This window comes from Rhinopithecus roxellana, chromosome 5, assembly GCF_007565055.1.
Source record: "Rhinopithecus roxellana isolate Shanxi Qingling chromosome 5, ASM756505v1, whole genome shotgun sequence".
In the NCBI taxonomy this organism is placed as follows: domain Eukaryota; kingdom Metazoa; phylum Chordata; class Mammalia; order Primates; family Cercopithecidae; genus Rhinopithecus; species Rhinopithecus roxellana.
The window spans coordinates 100,046,910-100,059,711 of NC_044553.1; the positions used below are offsets into that span (position 1 = coordinate 100,046,910).

The following is a 12,802-nucleotide window of genomic DNA, read 5'->3' on the forward strand; positions in this document are numbered from 1 at the left end:
CTAGTTTCTAGTTCTCTGAAAATTCAAGTCAGGTTTACTAATTATTTTATAAGAGTCAAATGAAACCTTATGCATGAGTTAAATAAAATGGAAAGTGAAAGTCCCCTCTGTGTAACTATACCTAATGTTCGTAATCTTACTTTTTCATCTGATGATATGTCTTCAATCTCTCTCCATGACAGTAGAAATAACCTGTTTCATTTCTGAAATGGCTTTACTAGGATACTTTTGTTTCCGTTATTTAATTAGTTCCCTGTTGACTGTCTTGTATATTGTGCTTTAAACTATGTATTTTTTCTTTTTGGTGACTTTTTTAAAAGCGTGGTCCTCAGATGCCTTTGATATTCCTCTATGTGGTTGATACTTGCATGGAAGATGAAGATTTACAAGCCCTGAAAGAATCCATGCAGATGTCATTAAGTCTTTTACCACCTACAGCTTTGGTTGGACTTATTACTTTTGGGAGAATGGTTCAGGTTCATGAACTTGGATGTGAAGGCATTTCAAAAAGCTATGTCTTCAGAGGAACAAAAGATTTGTCAGCCAAACAACTGCAGGTAAACAACAAGAATGGTAGTTTTCACCTATCTGAACATTACTCTATTGATGTTTATAAATGCTTTCTATATGTTTCTAGGACAAATTTTTATTATGAATAACTAATATAATGGTATTATAACAAAGGCTTTAAATTCAGTTCTGGCCTCAGTTTTCTTTTCAAGTGCCTTAAATTGTTATACAGATTAAAGACCCTTCACTTTTAACTGTATCTTTAAAATTTAAAGTCAAACCAAAGGTCTTTTACTAGAGATTTGAAGGGCTTATGAAGAGTCATGCTGAAGGCTAAGAAGAGCAACCGCAGAATATTAGCTTGTTTCTTTTTTTTTTCTTAATAGTTCAGCTTTTTTATTGAACATGTTATAAAAGAGTTAGTCAAAAATACCAAAGTCGGCTGGGTGCGGTGGCTCACGCCTGTAATCCCAGCACTTTGGGAGGCCGAGGTGGGCAGGTCACAAGGTCAGGAGATCGAGACCACGGTGAAACCCCATCTCTACTAAAAATACAAAAAATTAGCCAGGCGTGGTGGCAGGCGCCTGTAGTCCCAGCTGCTCAGGAGGCTGAGGCAGGAGAATGGCGTGAACCCGGGAGGCAGAGCTTGCAGTGAGCCGAGATCACACCACTGCACTCCAGCCTGGGGAACAGAGTGAGACTCCGTCTCAAAAAAAAAAAGACCAAAGTCCATGTCATCGTCATACTCCTCAGGTTCTTCTTTCTTTGTTTCCACTTTCTTTTCCTCAGTTGGGGCAGCAGTGGTGGTGGGGGCAGGACCTCCTGCTGGTGCAGCACCAACTGTTGGAGCAGGTCCAGCAGCCCCTACATTGCAGATGAAGCTCCTGATGTTGACATTGGCCAGTCCTTTGCAAACAAGCCAGGCCAGAAAGGTCCAACATTTATATCAGCTGCTTTAACAAGGGCATTGATCTAATCCACTGTGATGGTCACCTCATTGTCATGCAGAATGAAGTCCAATTAGATGCAGAAGAACTTGAGATGGAGGCCATGGTGTGGTCAAGTGCAGGACTGGTGCTGCCCAACACGGTGCTAGTCACCTGATGAAGTGAGGGCCTCACCCCAGTGTGGTCTTGGCTTCCTCATAAGAACCGATCACCTTGGTGGCTGCTGAGGAGAGAGCTTTTGTTTCTTAACGTTTCACTTAGGAACTAAATACTTTTAGTATGTTTGGCAAGGGGAGTTATTTTGAGACTGGACAATTTTTGGTTTATGAACTATGGTTGCATATGTATTTTAGTGGTTTTTATCATTGGGACAAATTGAAGCATTCTCTTCCAAGGCAAAGGAGTTATGTGTAGCATACTAGGATCATCTGCTCGGCTGAACATCTTTTTTTCTGCCCAGAGATTTTGATAGTCCGTAAGAGAGTAATAAGTGAATGTCTATTTGTATTGGGAGATGGTTGGTATATATACCTTATATATATAATATAAGGTTGTTCATGTAGGTACTTTGAAAAAACTTTCTAAGTAATTCTGGTGCAACTCCTAGTTGAGAACAGTTACCCTAGAAAATGATAGATAAGCCTGGCATAAAGTTGACAGATGTAAAATCAGACTTCAGAGGCTTCCAGGTAGACCAAAATGAAGAAGGAAGGAAGAGATTTTTGAAGGTGAGTCTAATTTGAAACTTGGCAGACTGAGGTAGTGGTGCTACAGTTAACTTAGAGAACATACTAGGGGAATTTGCAGGCTTAAATGGGGAGGATAATGAGTAATGAATGCGTTAGTCAATAAGTGGTGAATAAGATTTGAGAAGGTAGAGAAAGTTGAAGGTTGTTCTTTTTTTTTGAGATAGAGTCTCTCTCTGTCTCCCAGGCTGGGGTGCATTGGCATGATCTTGGCTTACTGCACTCAGAGGCCTCCCAGGTTCAAGCGATTCTCCTGCCTCAGCCTCTTGAGTAGCTGGGACTACTGGCATCCACTATCATGCCCGGCTAATTTTGGTATTTTTGTAGAGACGTGGTTTCACTATGTTGGCCAGGCTGGTCTTGAACTCCTGACCTCAGTATATCTGCCTTCCTTGGCTTCCCAGAGTGCTGGGACTGCAGGTGTGAGCCACTGTGCTCAGCCTGAAGTTTGTTCTTTTAAGAGGTTTGTTGTTGAAAGTAATGAAGGAGGAGATAGCATGGGAATTTGAGAGAGAACTGAGTTAAAGAGATGTACTTTAGGAGGAAGGAGGAAGGAGAAAGGAAAGAGACTAAAGAGGGTGAGTGAAAGCAAGAGTGAGATGAGGAAAGTGAGGTTTAGGAAGACACAGTAGGGATTCCTTCAGGAGCACAGGAAGCGGAGAGGAGAATCATGTTTCCGTGAGACAGGAGAGAAAGTGAACCAGTTTAAATCTCTGTGCTTTAGTTTTTTTCATTTGTAAAATAGAGATAGCAATGGTATTTACCTTATAGTGTAGTCATGAGAATTAAGTGAATTGTACATGTGTTTGCTATATTAATGTTATTATTAAATTATGAATTTATTTAGAATGGTTTACTGTTCTGATTGTAGAGTCCCTTTTACTTAAATTGTGTAATACATGTGAAGCATGTAAAACATCTTCCTTTTTTCTTTTTTTTTGATGTGGAGTCTTGCTCTGTCACCCAGGCTGGAGTGCAGTGGCATGATCTTGCAGTCTCTGCCTGCTGAGTTCAAGCAATTCTCCTGCCTCAGCCTCCTGAGTAGCTAGGACTACAGGCATGTGCCACCACACCTGGCTAATTTTTTTTTCTGTATTTTTGGTAGAGACGAGGTTTTACCGTGTTGGCCAGGATGGTCTTGATCTCCTGACCTCATGATCTGCCTGCCTCAGCCTCCCAAAGTGCTGGGATTACAGGCGTGAGCTACCGCGCTTGACCAATTGTTGTATTTTTTAGTACAGACAAGGTTTCGCCGTGTTGGCCAGGTTGGTCTTGAATTCCTGAGCTCAGGTGATCCCTCTGCCTCGGCCTCCCAAAATGCTGGGATTACAGGCGTGAGCCACCGAGGCCAGCCTAGCTTTTTTTAGTTTGTTTGTCTGAGATGGCGTCTCGCTCTGTCACCCCGGCTGGAGTGCAGTGGCACGATCTCAGCTCACTGCAACCTCAGCCTCCTGGGTTCGAGAGATTCTCCTGCCTCAGCCTCCCAGATAGCTGGGATTACAGGAGCACACCACCATGCCTGACTAATTTTTGTATTTTTGTTAGAGATGGTGCTTCACCATGTTAACCGAGGCTAGTCTTGAACTCCTTGACCTCGTGATTCGCCCACCATGACCTCCCAAAGTGCTGGGATTAGGCGTGAACCATCGCGCCTGGCCCTAATTTTTGTATTTTTAGTAGAGATGGGGTTTCACCATGTTGGCCAGACTGGTCTTGAACTCCTGATCTCAGGTGATCCACTCACCTCGGCCTCCCAAAATACTGGGATTACAGGCGTGATTCACCACGCCTGGCCACATCTTCTTTTTTCAATAGGCAAGTGAATGCCTGCAGACTAATTTTTTTTTTCCTCCACTGAAACATTTTTATTTTCTTTCCCTATCCATCTCGTTGAAAAGAGCCTGGTCTTTGCTCCCCAAATAGTCCTGAATTCAAATCTTAAACTCTTCTAGTTGTATGATCTTGGGTTTATGTCTTTGCTAATTATCTCATCCTTCATAGAAAGGAATAAACAGTATCTATTTTGCCAGGTTATTAGTACTAAATATGAGAATTCTCAGTATGGTGTAAACCCTTATAGGGCTTTGTAGAAAAACCTGGATTTAAAATCTTGCTTTGTTACTTACTGGTTGTGTAACTTCAGACAAATTACTTAGTCTTTTTGATTGTCAGTTTTCATTTGTAAAGTAGAAATTAAGAAGAAATCTATTTCATTATTGTTTTTTGAGGAAATAGTATATATAAAGGTTTTAGCATAGAATATGGAACATGTTAAGTTCTTAGTAAAGAGTTGTTGTTTCCGCTAACAGTATAGGAAATATTGCAGGATTAGTTCACTAATTTTATCTTTGTACATCTTTAGACTTCTATTTTCTGTTACACAGTTTTATAACTCCAGTACTTCATGACTAAGCATTTCTAGATTCAAGAAAAATTTAGTATAACATTTTCATTTGTCTGGAGAGAAATTGTGCGCATATCTGAAATTCAGAACAAAGGTGGCAGTTTGGTTATGAATTACGTTAGAAAATGAAGATGTATATATACACAAAGTATGTGAACCTTAAAACTCCCCATGTCATAACACTTATTACTGTTGCAATTTTACATTTATTTATCTGTTGATTTGATTAATTTCTGTTTCTGGATTTCAATTTCCATGAGGGAAGGGACTAGTTAGTTTTTACCATTATATTTCTGCCACATAGCAAGTGCTTATGATATAGTTTACTGAAAGGGATGAATGAATATAAATTAAGAAGTATGGACATTTAAGTTACACAACAATTTATTTTGACTGTTAGTTAGAAATACAGTGTTTCTGAGCTAATATGCTTCCTCTTTGGTTATATAACACCTTGTGCTTTGCTCTCTCATGATGATTATTTTGTGTTATTGTTTTCTTGATAATCTCTCCCACTGGACTCTTTGTTTTCTGAGGAAGGAGACCTTGTAATTTTTATTTTTGTGTTTCTAATGTCTAGCACCGCATTTTATACATGATAAATAGTTGATTAATCTTTGTAAAAGTAATTAAATGAATATTGTGCAAGTAATCTCTTTACAGGAAATGCTGGGGCTCTCTAAAGTACCAGTTACTCAAGCAACACGTGGTCCTCAGGTACAGCAGCCACCTCCTTCCAACAGGTAATTAAATATGATGAAGAGAATTTGACCATTTCTGTAGGTATTTTAAACATTCCATACCCTTGAACATAGACATTCAGTGATACTATATTGTTAAATATTTTTAGGAATATAAGTAAATTGTGTTAACATACTTTTTAAAGAACTGAGGCAAAATCATGCCATTAAAATGGTTTGTTTTTTGTTGTAACAATGTAAAGAGTTACTTTAGTTTTGTTATTTTCCTTATTTTTTATTTTGAACTTTGGAAAAAACTTGTTTTTGTGTGGGTTTAGGGCAGCCAAGGTTTTTATTTTTTCTTCTTAGCTTTAGAGGTAGCTTTTTCCCCTAAGGTTTCTGGAGTGCAGTGGCACGATCTTGGCTCACTGCAACTTCCGCCTCCCAGGTTCAAGCAGTTCTCCTGCCTCAGCCTCTCGAGTAGCTGGGATTACAGGCATGCACCACCATGCCTGGCTAATTTTTGTTTTTTTAGTGGATACGGACTTTCACCATCTTGATCTCCTGCCCTTGTGATCCTCCCTCCTCGGCCTCCCAAAGTGCTGGGATTACAGTCGTGAGCCACCACGCCCTGCTAGCTTTTTCCCCTAAGCTTTTTAATCAGGGGTAGTATCACTAAAATTGAGTTGATGTATTTTCTCATAATTATTTCAGTAACCTAAAACTGACTAGACTAGTAAGTGAAAGATGAAATCCTGAAGTAGTACTTGGTTTGAGTGTTTCGTTTATTGTAGTTGTACTCAAAATGTGGTTTCTGGAGCTGATATCATCAGGTGTTACCTAGGAATGTGTTTGAAATGCAAATTCTTGGGCTCCACTCCACACCTACTGAAACAAACTCTAGAACTGGGATCTAGCAATATGTGTTAAAAGAAGCCCTCCAGCTGGTTCTCATGTACACGAAAGTTTGAGAACCATTGGTCTGCTGTGTGTTCAGAGTATTGTTTTCTATTTTTAGGAAAGTGAAATTTGTTTCTTGAACTCTCACCCATAAACATTTATAAATGACTTTTTATTTAATTTTGTTTCTCAGATTCTTACAACCAGTACAGAAAATAGACATGAATCTCACAGATCTTCTGGGAGAACTCCAGCGAGACCCTTGGCCTGTACCACAGGGAAAGAGACCTTTGCGTTCCTCCGGAGTGGCACTTTCCATAGCTGTAGGACTGCTGGAGGTAGGGAAGATGGTTTTGTTTTGGAATGTAAAGTGTGTGTGTGTGCGCGTGTGTGTAATTGTAAGGATATAGGAAGAACCAAAGTGCTTTTTTTCCTCCCTATTTTCTCACTCAGCATCAACAAAGAATACTTCTGTGGTTTTCCCTCACATACCAACCAAGCAGTTCTGCCTTCCATACCAGCTGGGTGTCCTGTAATTCAGTTCAATTCTGACACTATCTAACTGGAGATAACATCACATCTCACAGATTGAGGGCTCAGTCTCACAAGACTGCCCCCCACTTCAGTGCCAGTCACAAGTAGTAGGTTGTCACCTATACTTCTTTTTTTTCTTTTTCTTTCTTTTTTTTTTTTTTTTTGAGACGGAGTCTCGCTCTATCGCCGGGGCTGGAGTGCAGTGGCCGGATCTCAGCTCACTGCAAGCTCCGCCTTCCGGGTTCCCGCCATTCTCCTGCCTCAGCCTCCGTAGTAGCTGGGACTACAGGCGCCCGCCACCTCGCCCGGCTAGATTTTTGTATTTTTTAGTAGAGACGGGGTTTCACCGTGTTAGCCAGGATGGTCTCGATCTCCTGACCTCGTGATCCGCCCATCTCGGCCTCCCAAAGTGCTGGGATTACAGGCTTGAGCCACCGCGCCCGGCTGGTTGTCACCTATACTTCTGACAGACTGGCTGTAAATTGGACACTCTCCTTGGGTTTGATTCATTTGCTAGAATGGCTCACAGAACTCTAGGAAACACTTTATGTTTCTTGGTTTATGATAAAGATATTACGTAGAATATAGATGAACAGTCAGATGGACTAGATGCATAGACTGAGGTGTGAGAGAAGGGGTTCCAAATTTCTGTGCCTTCTCTGGGGTACCACCCTCCAGGAACCTCCACATATTCATTTGTCTGGAAGCTCTCCAAACTGTGTTCTTTTGGGTTTACATGAAGGCTTCACTACATAGGCATGATTGATTACATCGCTAGCCATTATCCCCTCTCTCCTGGAAGTTGGGGGTGTGGAACTGAAAGTCTCAACCTTCTGATCATGCTTTAGTCTTTTCGGTGACCAGGCCCCATCTTGAAGCTATGTGGGAGTCATTTTATTAGCATACAGAAGGCCCTCTTGGCTGGGCACCTCATGCCTGTAATCCCAGCACTTTGGGAGGCTGAGGTGGGCAGATCACCTGAGGTCAGGAGTTCGAGACCAGCATGACCAATATGGCAAAACCCCATCTCTACCAAAAATACAAAAATTAGCCAGGCATGGTGGTGGGCATCTATAATCCCGGCCACTTGGGAGGCTGAAGCAGGGAGAATTGCCTGAACCCAGGAGGTGGAGGTTGCAGGGAGCTGAGATCGTGTCACTGCACTTTAACCTGGGTGACAGAGTGAGACTCTGTCTCAAAAAACAAAAACAAAAAATAAAAGGTACTCTTATCATTCTACAGATTCCAAGGTTTTTAGGAGCTGTGTCAGGAAAGGAGAGGAAAAAATATATTTCCCAGTATTATAGGAAATGGTATGTATAAGAGAATATTAAGTCAAAAAAAATCAGTTATGGGACAGTGAGTGTATGATTTTATCTATGTGAAGTGTTTTCCTACAGCGTATTGTCTTATGTATTGTTTTGCATATATCCTGTACAGACATGATTCTGGAAAGAAGTTCACTCAGATATTAACAGTGGTGCAGTAAGTGGGGTTTTAATAGAATTTGAAAATTTTATACTATACGTATCTTAGTTTTAGAATTACAAAATAGTGGCCAGGTGCGGTAGCTCACGCCTGTAATCCCAGCACTTTGGGAGGCCGAGGAGGGCAGATCATGAGGTCAGGAGATCAAGACCATCCTAGCTAACACAGTGAAACTCCGTCTCTACTAAAAATACAAAAAAAAATTAGCCGGGCGTGGTGGCACGTGCCTGTAATCCCAGCTACTCGGGAGACTGAGGCAGGCGAATCACTTGAACCCGAAAGGCAGAGGTTGCAGTGAGCCGAGATCATGCCACTGCACTGCAGCCTGAGCAAAGAGAGAGACTCCATCTCAAAAACAAAACAAAACAAAATAGTTTCTTTAAAATGTTTGTAAAAAAATTTGAAATGGTATCAAATTTACGGAAAAGGTGCGAGAAGTGTATAAATAATTTTTTTTTTCTTCTAACTTTGAGATTGTGAACCCCAAATATCTGAGACAATCTCAATTAATTTAGAAAGTTAATTTTGGGCTTAGTGCATTGGCTCACGCCTGTAATCCCACCATTGTGGGAGGCCGAGGTGGGTGGATCTCTTGAGGTCAGGAGTTTGAGACCAGCCTGATCAACATGGTGAAACCCTGTCTCTACTAAAAATACAAATAAATTAGCTGGGTGTGGTGGCAGGTGCCTGTATTCCCAGCTACTTGGGAGGCTGAAGTAGGAGAATCACTTGAACCCGGGAGGTAGAGGTTGCAGTGAGCCAGGATCATGCCACTGCACTCCAATCTGGGTGACAGAGTGAGACTCCATCTCAAAAGAAAAAAAAAAAAAAAAAAAAAGAAAGTTCGTTTTGCCAAGGCTGAGGACTTGTGCCTCTGGAGGTCCTGATGACATGCATCCAAGGTGGTCAGAGCACAACTGGTTTTATAAATTTTAGGGAGACATGAGACATCATCAATATATGTAAGATATATGTTGGTTCCATCCAGATAGGTGGGACCTGGAAGCTCCTCAAGCAGGGAGGGGCTTCCAGGTCACAGGTAGGTGAGAGACAGGTAGGTGAGAGACACACATAGGTGCATTCTTTTGAGTTTCTGATTAGCCTTTCCCCAAGGAGGCAATCAGATATGCATTTATCTTAGTGAGCAGAGGGATGACTTTGAATAGAATGGGAGATAGGTTTGCCCTAAGCAGTTTCCAGCTTGACTTTTCCCTTTCGTTTAATAATTTTGGGGTCCCAAGATTTATTTTCCTTTCACAAGATTAAGTTGCTGGTATGATAGTCCCAACCTCTTGAAACTTTATATTTCCTATGAACCAGGATAATCTCCTATATAACCATAATATAAAACTATTAAAATCAAAATATTAACACTGATACATTATGACCAGCTAATTCTCAGACCCCATTCAAGTTTTACCAGTTGTCTCAATAATTTCCTTTACTGAAAGGATTTAGTTCAGTTCTGCATTTATGGCTATATCTATTTACTCTCCTTCAGCCTGGAACAGTTCCTTAATCTTTCCTGATCTTGACACTTTGGAAGATTCAGACCAGTTATTTGTAAAACATTCGTCAATTTGAGTTTGTCTTGAAGTATCCTCGTAATTTGGTTTGGGTCTTACATCTTTGGGAGGAATATCACAGAAGTAATGCTGTGTTCTTATTGTTGCATCTTACAGGTGGCACATGATTTTCATTTGTTCCATTACTGATGATACTCACTTTGGTCATTCATTAAGGTTGTATCTGCCAGGGCTCTCCACTTTAAAATTGCTCTTTTTTTACCCCTTTGTAATTAATAAATATTGCAAAATATTAGAAACCCCCATGCTGATTTGTTTCATTACTGCTGATGTTAACTTTCCTTACTTGGTTAAGGTTGTTTTTGCCACTGTAAAGTTACAGGTTTTCCTATTGTAATTATAAATATCTTATTAGGAGATACCTTGAAGATATGTGAATAACCAGTGTACTCAGCAAAGTTTTACTCACTAGTTTAGCATCCATTGATGATTCTTTTCTAATCAATTATTATTATGATGCATGCCAAATAGTGGCTTTCTAATTCCATCATTTCTATGTTTATTAATTGGCTTTGTACTTGAGGAAGAGCTTTTTCTCCTCTCCCATTTACGTATTTTTATATATATATAAACTTATACACACACACATATATATGTAAATACATACAGAATACACACTGGGTGGATTCTTACATTCTTATTTTATACAACAAGATATATTCCTTTACTGTCATTATTTACTTTGATGCTTAGGTTTTCCCAGATTTGGCTAGTGGGAGCCTCTTCAAGCTGCTTCTGGGTCCTTATTAAATGCTGCATGTTTGCTTAAATACTTCGTTTCTGGTATAGTAAGATGTTCAGGGCTCATCTTATCCTTTTCCTGCTCTGGACCTGAAAGGAACCATTTAGGAGCCCTGTTTCCTATTAGCCTTGATTCTACCAAGTAGAAGATAATGCTTCATGTGCACCCTTACCCTGGGTGTCATTAATTTTAGGTCCAAGTGGATGGAGCTAAGAAAAAAATGTAGGTGCATATATGTTTATCTGTGTATGTATATAAAATTATGTGTGCATGTATGTCTACATACTCCAATATACATGTATGATCTCTATTAAAATAAAAAAATTTATATTAAAAACCAGTAATTCTTTCAAGTATGTTCAATTCAATACCACAGGGTTTATTCTCTCCTTCCCGCTTTTCCATATTTGTAACTCGTTCTCTATGAGAAACCTGCTCCCGTTATCAAATATATTTACTTATTTGCTTAGTCCTAGATTATCTAGAATAGTTTCAGAGTTTCTGGCTCATACCTCTATTAGAAACAAGCTTAGGAGTTAGAGCTCAATATTTGTTTAATGTTCTGAGAATATATAGTACAAAATATAATGTTCATAAGTTAAATGGGTTATTCCCCTCCACTGCCCTTAGTGTGATTATGTTATTCTTTGCTGTAAGTTTTTATTTGTATCTTCTAGTAAATTTCTTTCTTTCTTTTTTTTTTTTTTTGAGACGGAGTCTCACTCTGTCACCCAGGCTGGAGTGCAGTGGTTCTATCTCGGCTCTCTGCAAACTCTGCCTCCTGGGTTCACGCCATTCTCTTGCCTTAGCCTCCTGAGTAGCTGGGACTACTGGTGCCCGCCACCATGCCTGACTAATTTTTTGTATTTTTTTTTTTTTTTTTTTTTTTTTTGAGGCGGAGTCTCGCTCTGTCACCCAGGCTGGAGTGCAGTGGCCGGATCTCAGCTCACTGCAAGCTCCGCCTCCCGGGTTTACGCCATTCTCCTGCCTCAGCCTCCAGAGTAGCTGGGACTACAGGCGCCCGCCACCTCGCCCGGCTAGTTTTTGTATTTTTTAGTAGAGACGGGGTTTCACCGTGTTAGCCAGGATGGTCTCGATCGCCTGACCTCGTGATCCGCCCGTCTTGGCCTCCCAAAGTGTTGGGATTACAGGCTTGAGCCACCGCGCCCGGCCTTTTGTATTTTTATTTGAGACGGGGTTTCACCATGTTAGCCAGGATGGTCTCAAACTTCTGGCCTCGTGTTCCACCCACCTCAGCCTCCCAAAGTGCTGGGATTATAGGCATGAGCCACTGCGCCCGGCTTTCCTAGTAAATTTCTTAAGAAGACTTAAGAGTACAGAATTTCCTGGGCTGTTGAATCTTTACACTTTTTTCTTATGGTGCTGATAGTTGAAGAATAGCTTGGTTGGATATAAAAAGCCTTGCTTCTGATTGTTTTTTTCCTGGAGTTTTTGGAAAATGCTTTTTCATTATTTTTTTACCTTGATGTGTTTTGATTTTTTTTTTTTTTTTTTTTTAAACAGAGCCTCTGTTGCTCAGGCTGGTGTGCAGTTCATGATCATAGCTTACTGCAGCACTGCAGCCTCAAATTCCTAGTCTCAAGCAATCCTCCAGCCGCAGACTACTCCCAAGTAGCTGGGACTACAGGCCCATGCCACTATGCCCAGCTAATTTTTAAATTTGCCATGTTGCCCAGGCTGGTGTTGAACTCCTGATCTCAAGTGATTCTCCCACCTTGGCTGATGTTTTTTGAGAAGGCTGATACCAGTCTTATTTTCTTGCCCTTGTAAATTTTTTGATCATTTTGCTTGAAGGTCTTGAAGAGTTTTTCTTTATGTTGTAGGGTTTTTGTTGCAGGTTAATTTTCTCTAGTATGTGGTAGGCCCTTGTTACATGTATTTTTTCCTATAAAGTTGTCTTATAGCTTTAAATAGTAGTTCTGTTCCATTGTTTTATTTTATTTGAGAACTCCCGGCCAGGCACGGTGGCTCACACCTGTAATCCCAGCACTTCTGGGAGGCCGAGGCAGGCGGATTACCTAAAGTCAGGAGTTCGAGACCAGCCTGGCCAACATGGTGAAACCCCGTCTCTACTAAAAATACAAAAATTAGCCGGGCACGGTGGCACACACCTGTAATCCCAGCTACTTGGGAGGCTGAGGCAGGAGAATTGCTTGAACCCGTGGACAGAGGTTGCAGTGAGCTGAGATCATGCCACTGCACTCTAGCCTGGCCAACAGCAAGACTCTGTCTCAAAAAAACTCC

General features: G+C 40.8%; 1 protein-coding gene across 2 annotated transcripts in view; it reads left to right on the plus strand.

The window, feature by feature from the left end:
• Positions 1-12,802, plus strand: part of SEC23A (Sec23 homolog A, coat complex II component) — a 73,436-nt gene that overhangs the window by 11,807 nt on the left and 48,827 nt on the right. For both annotated transcript variants that reach the window (XM_030930000.1, XM_030930001.1), the window contains exons 5-7: positions 321-557; positions 5,271-5,350; positions 6,381-6,525. In XM_030930000.1, the coding sequence (XP_030785860.1) occupies positions 321-557; positions 5,271-5,350; positions 6,381-6,525 (462 nt within the window). The remainder of the gene's footprint in view (positions 1-320; positions 558-5,270; positions 5,351-6,380; positions 6,526-12,802) is intronic.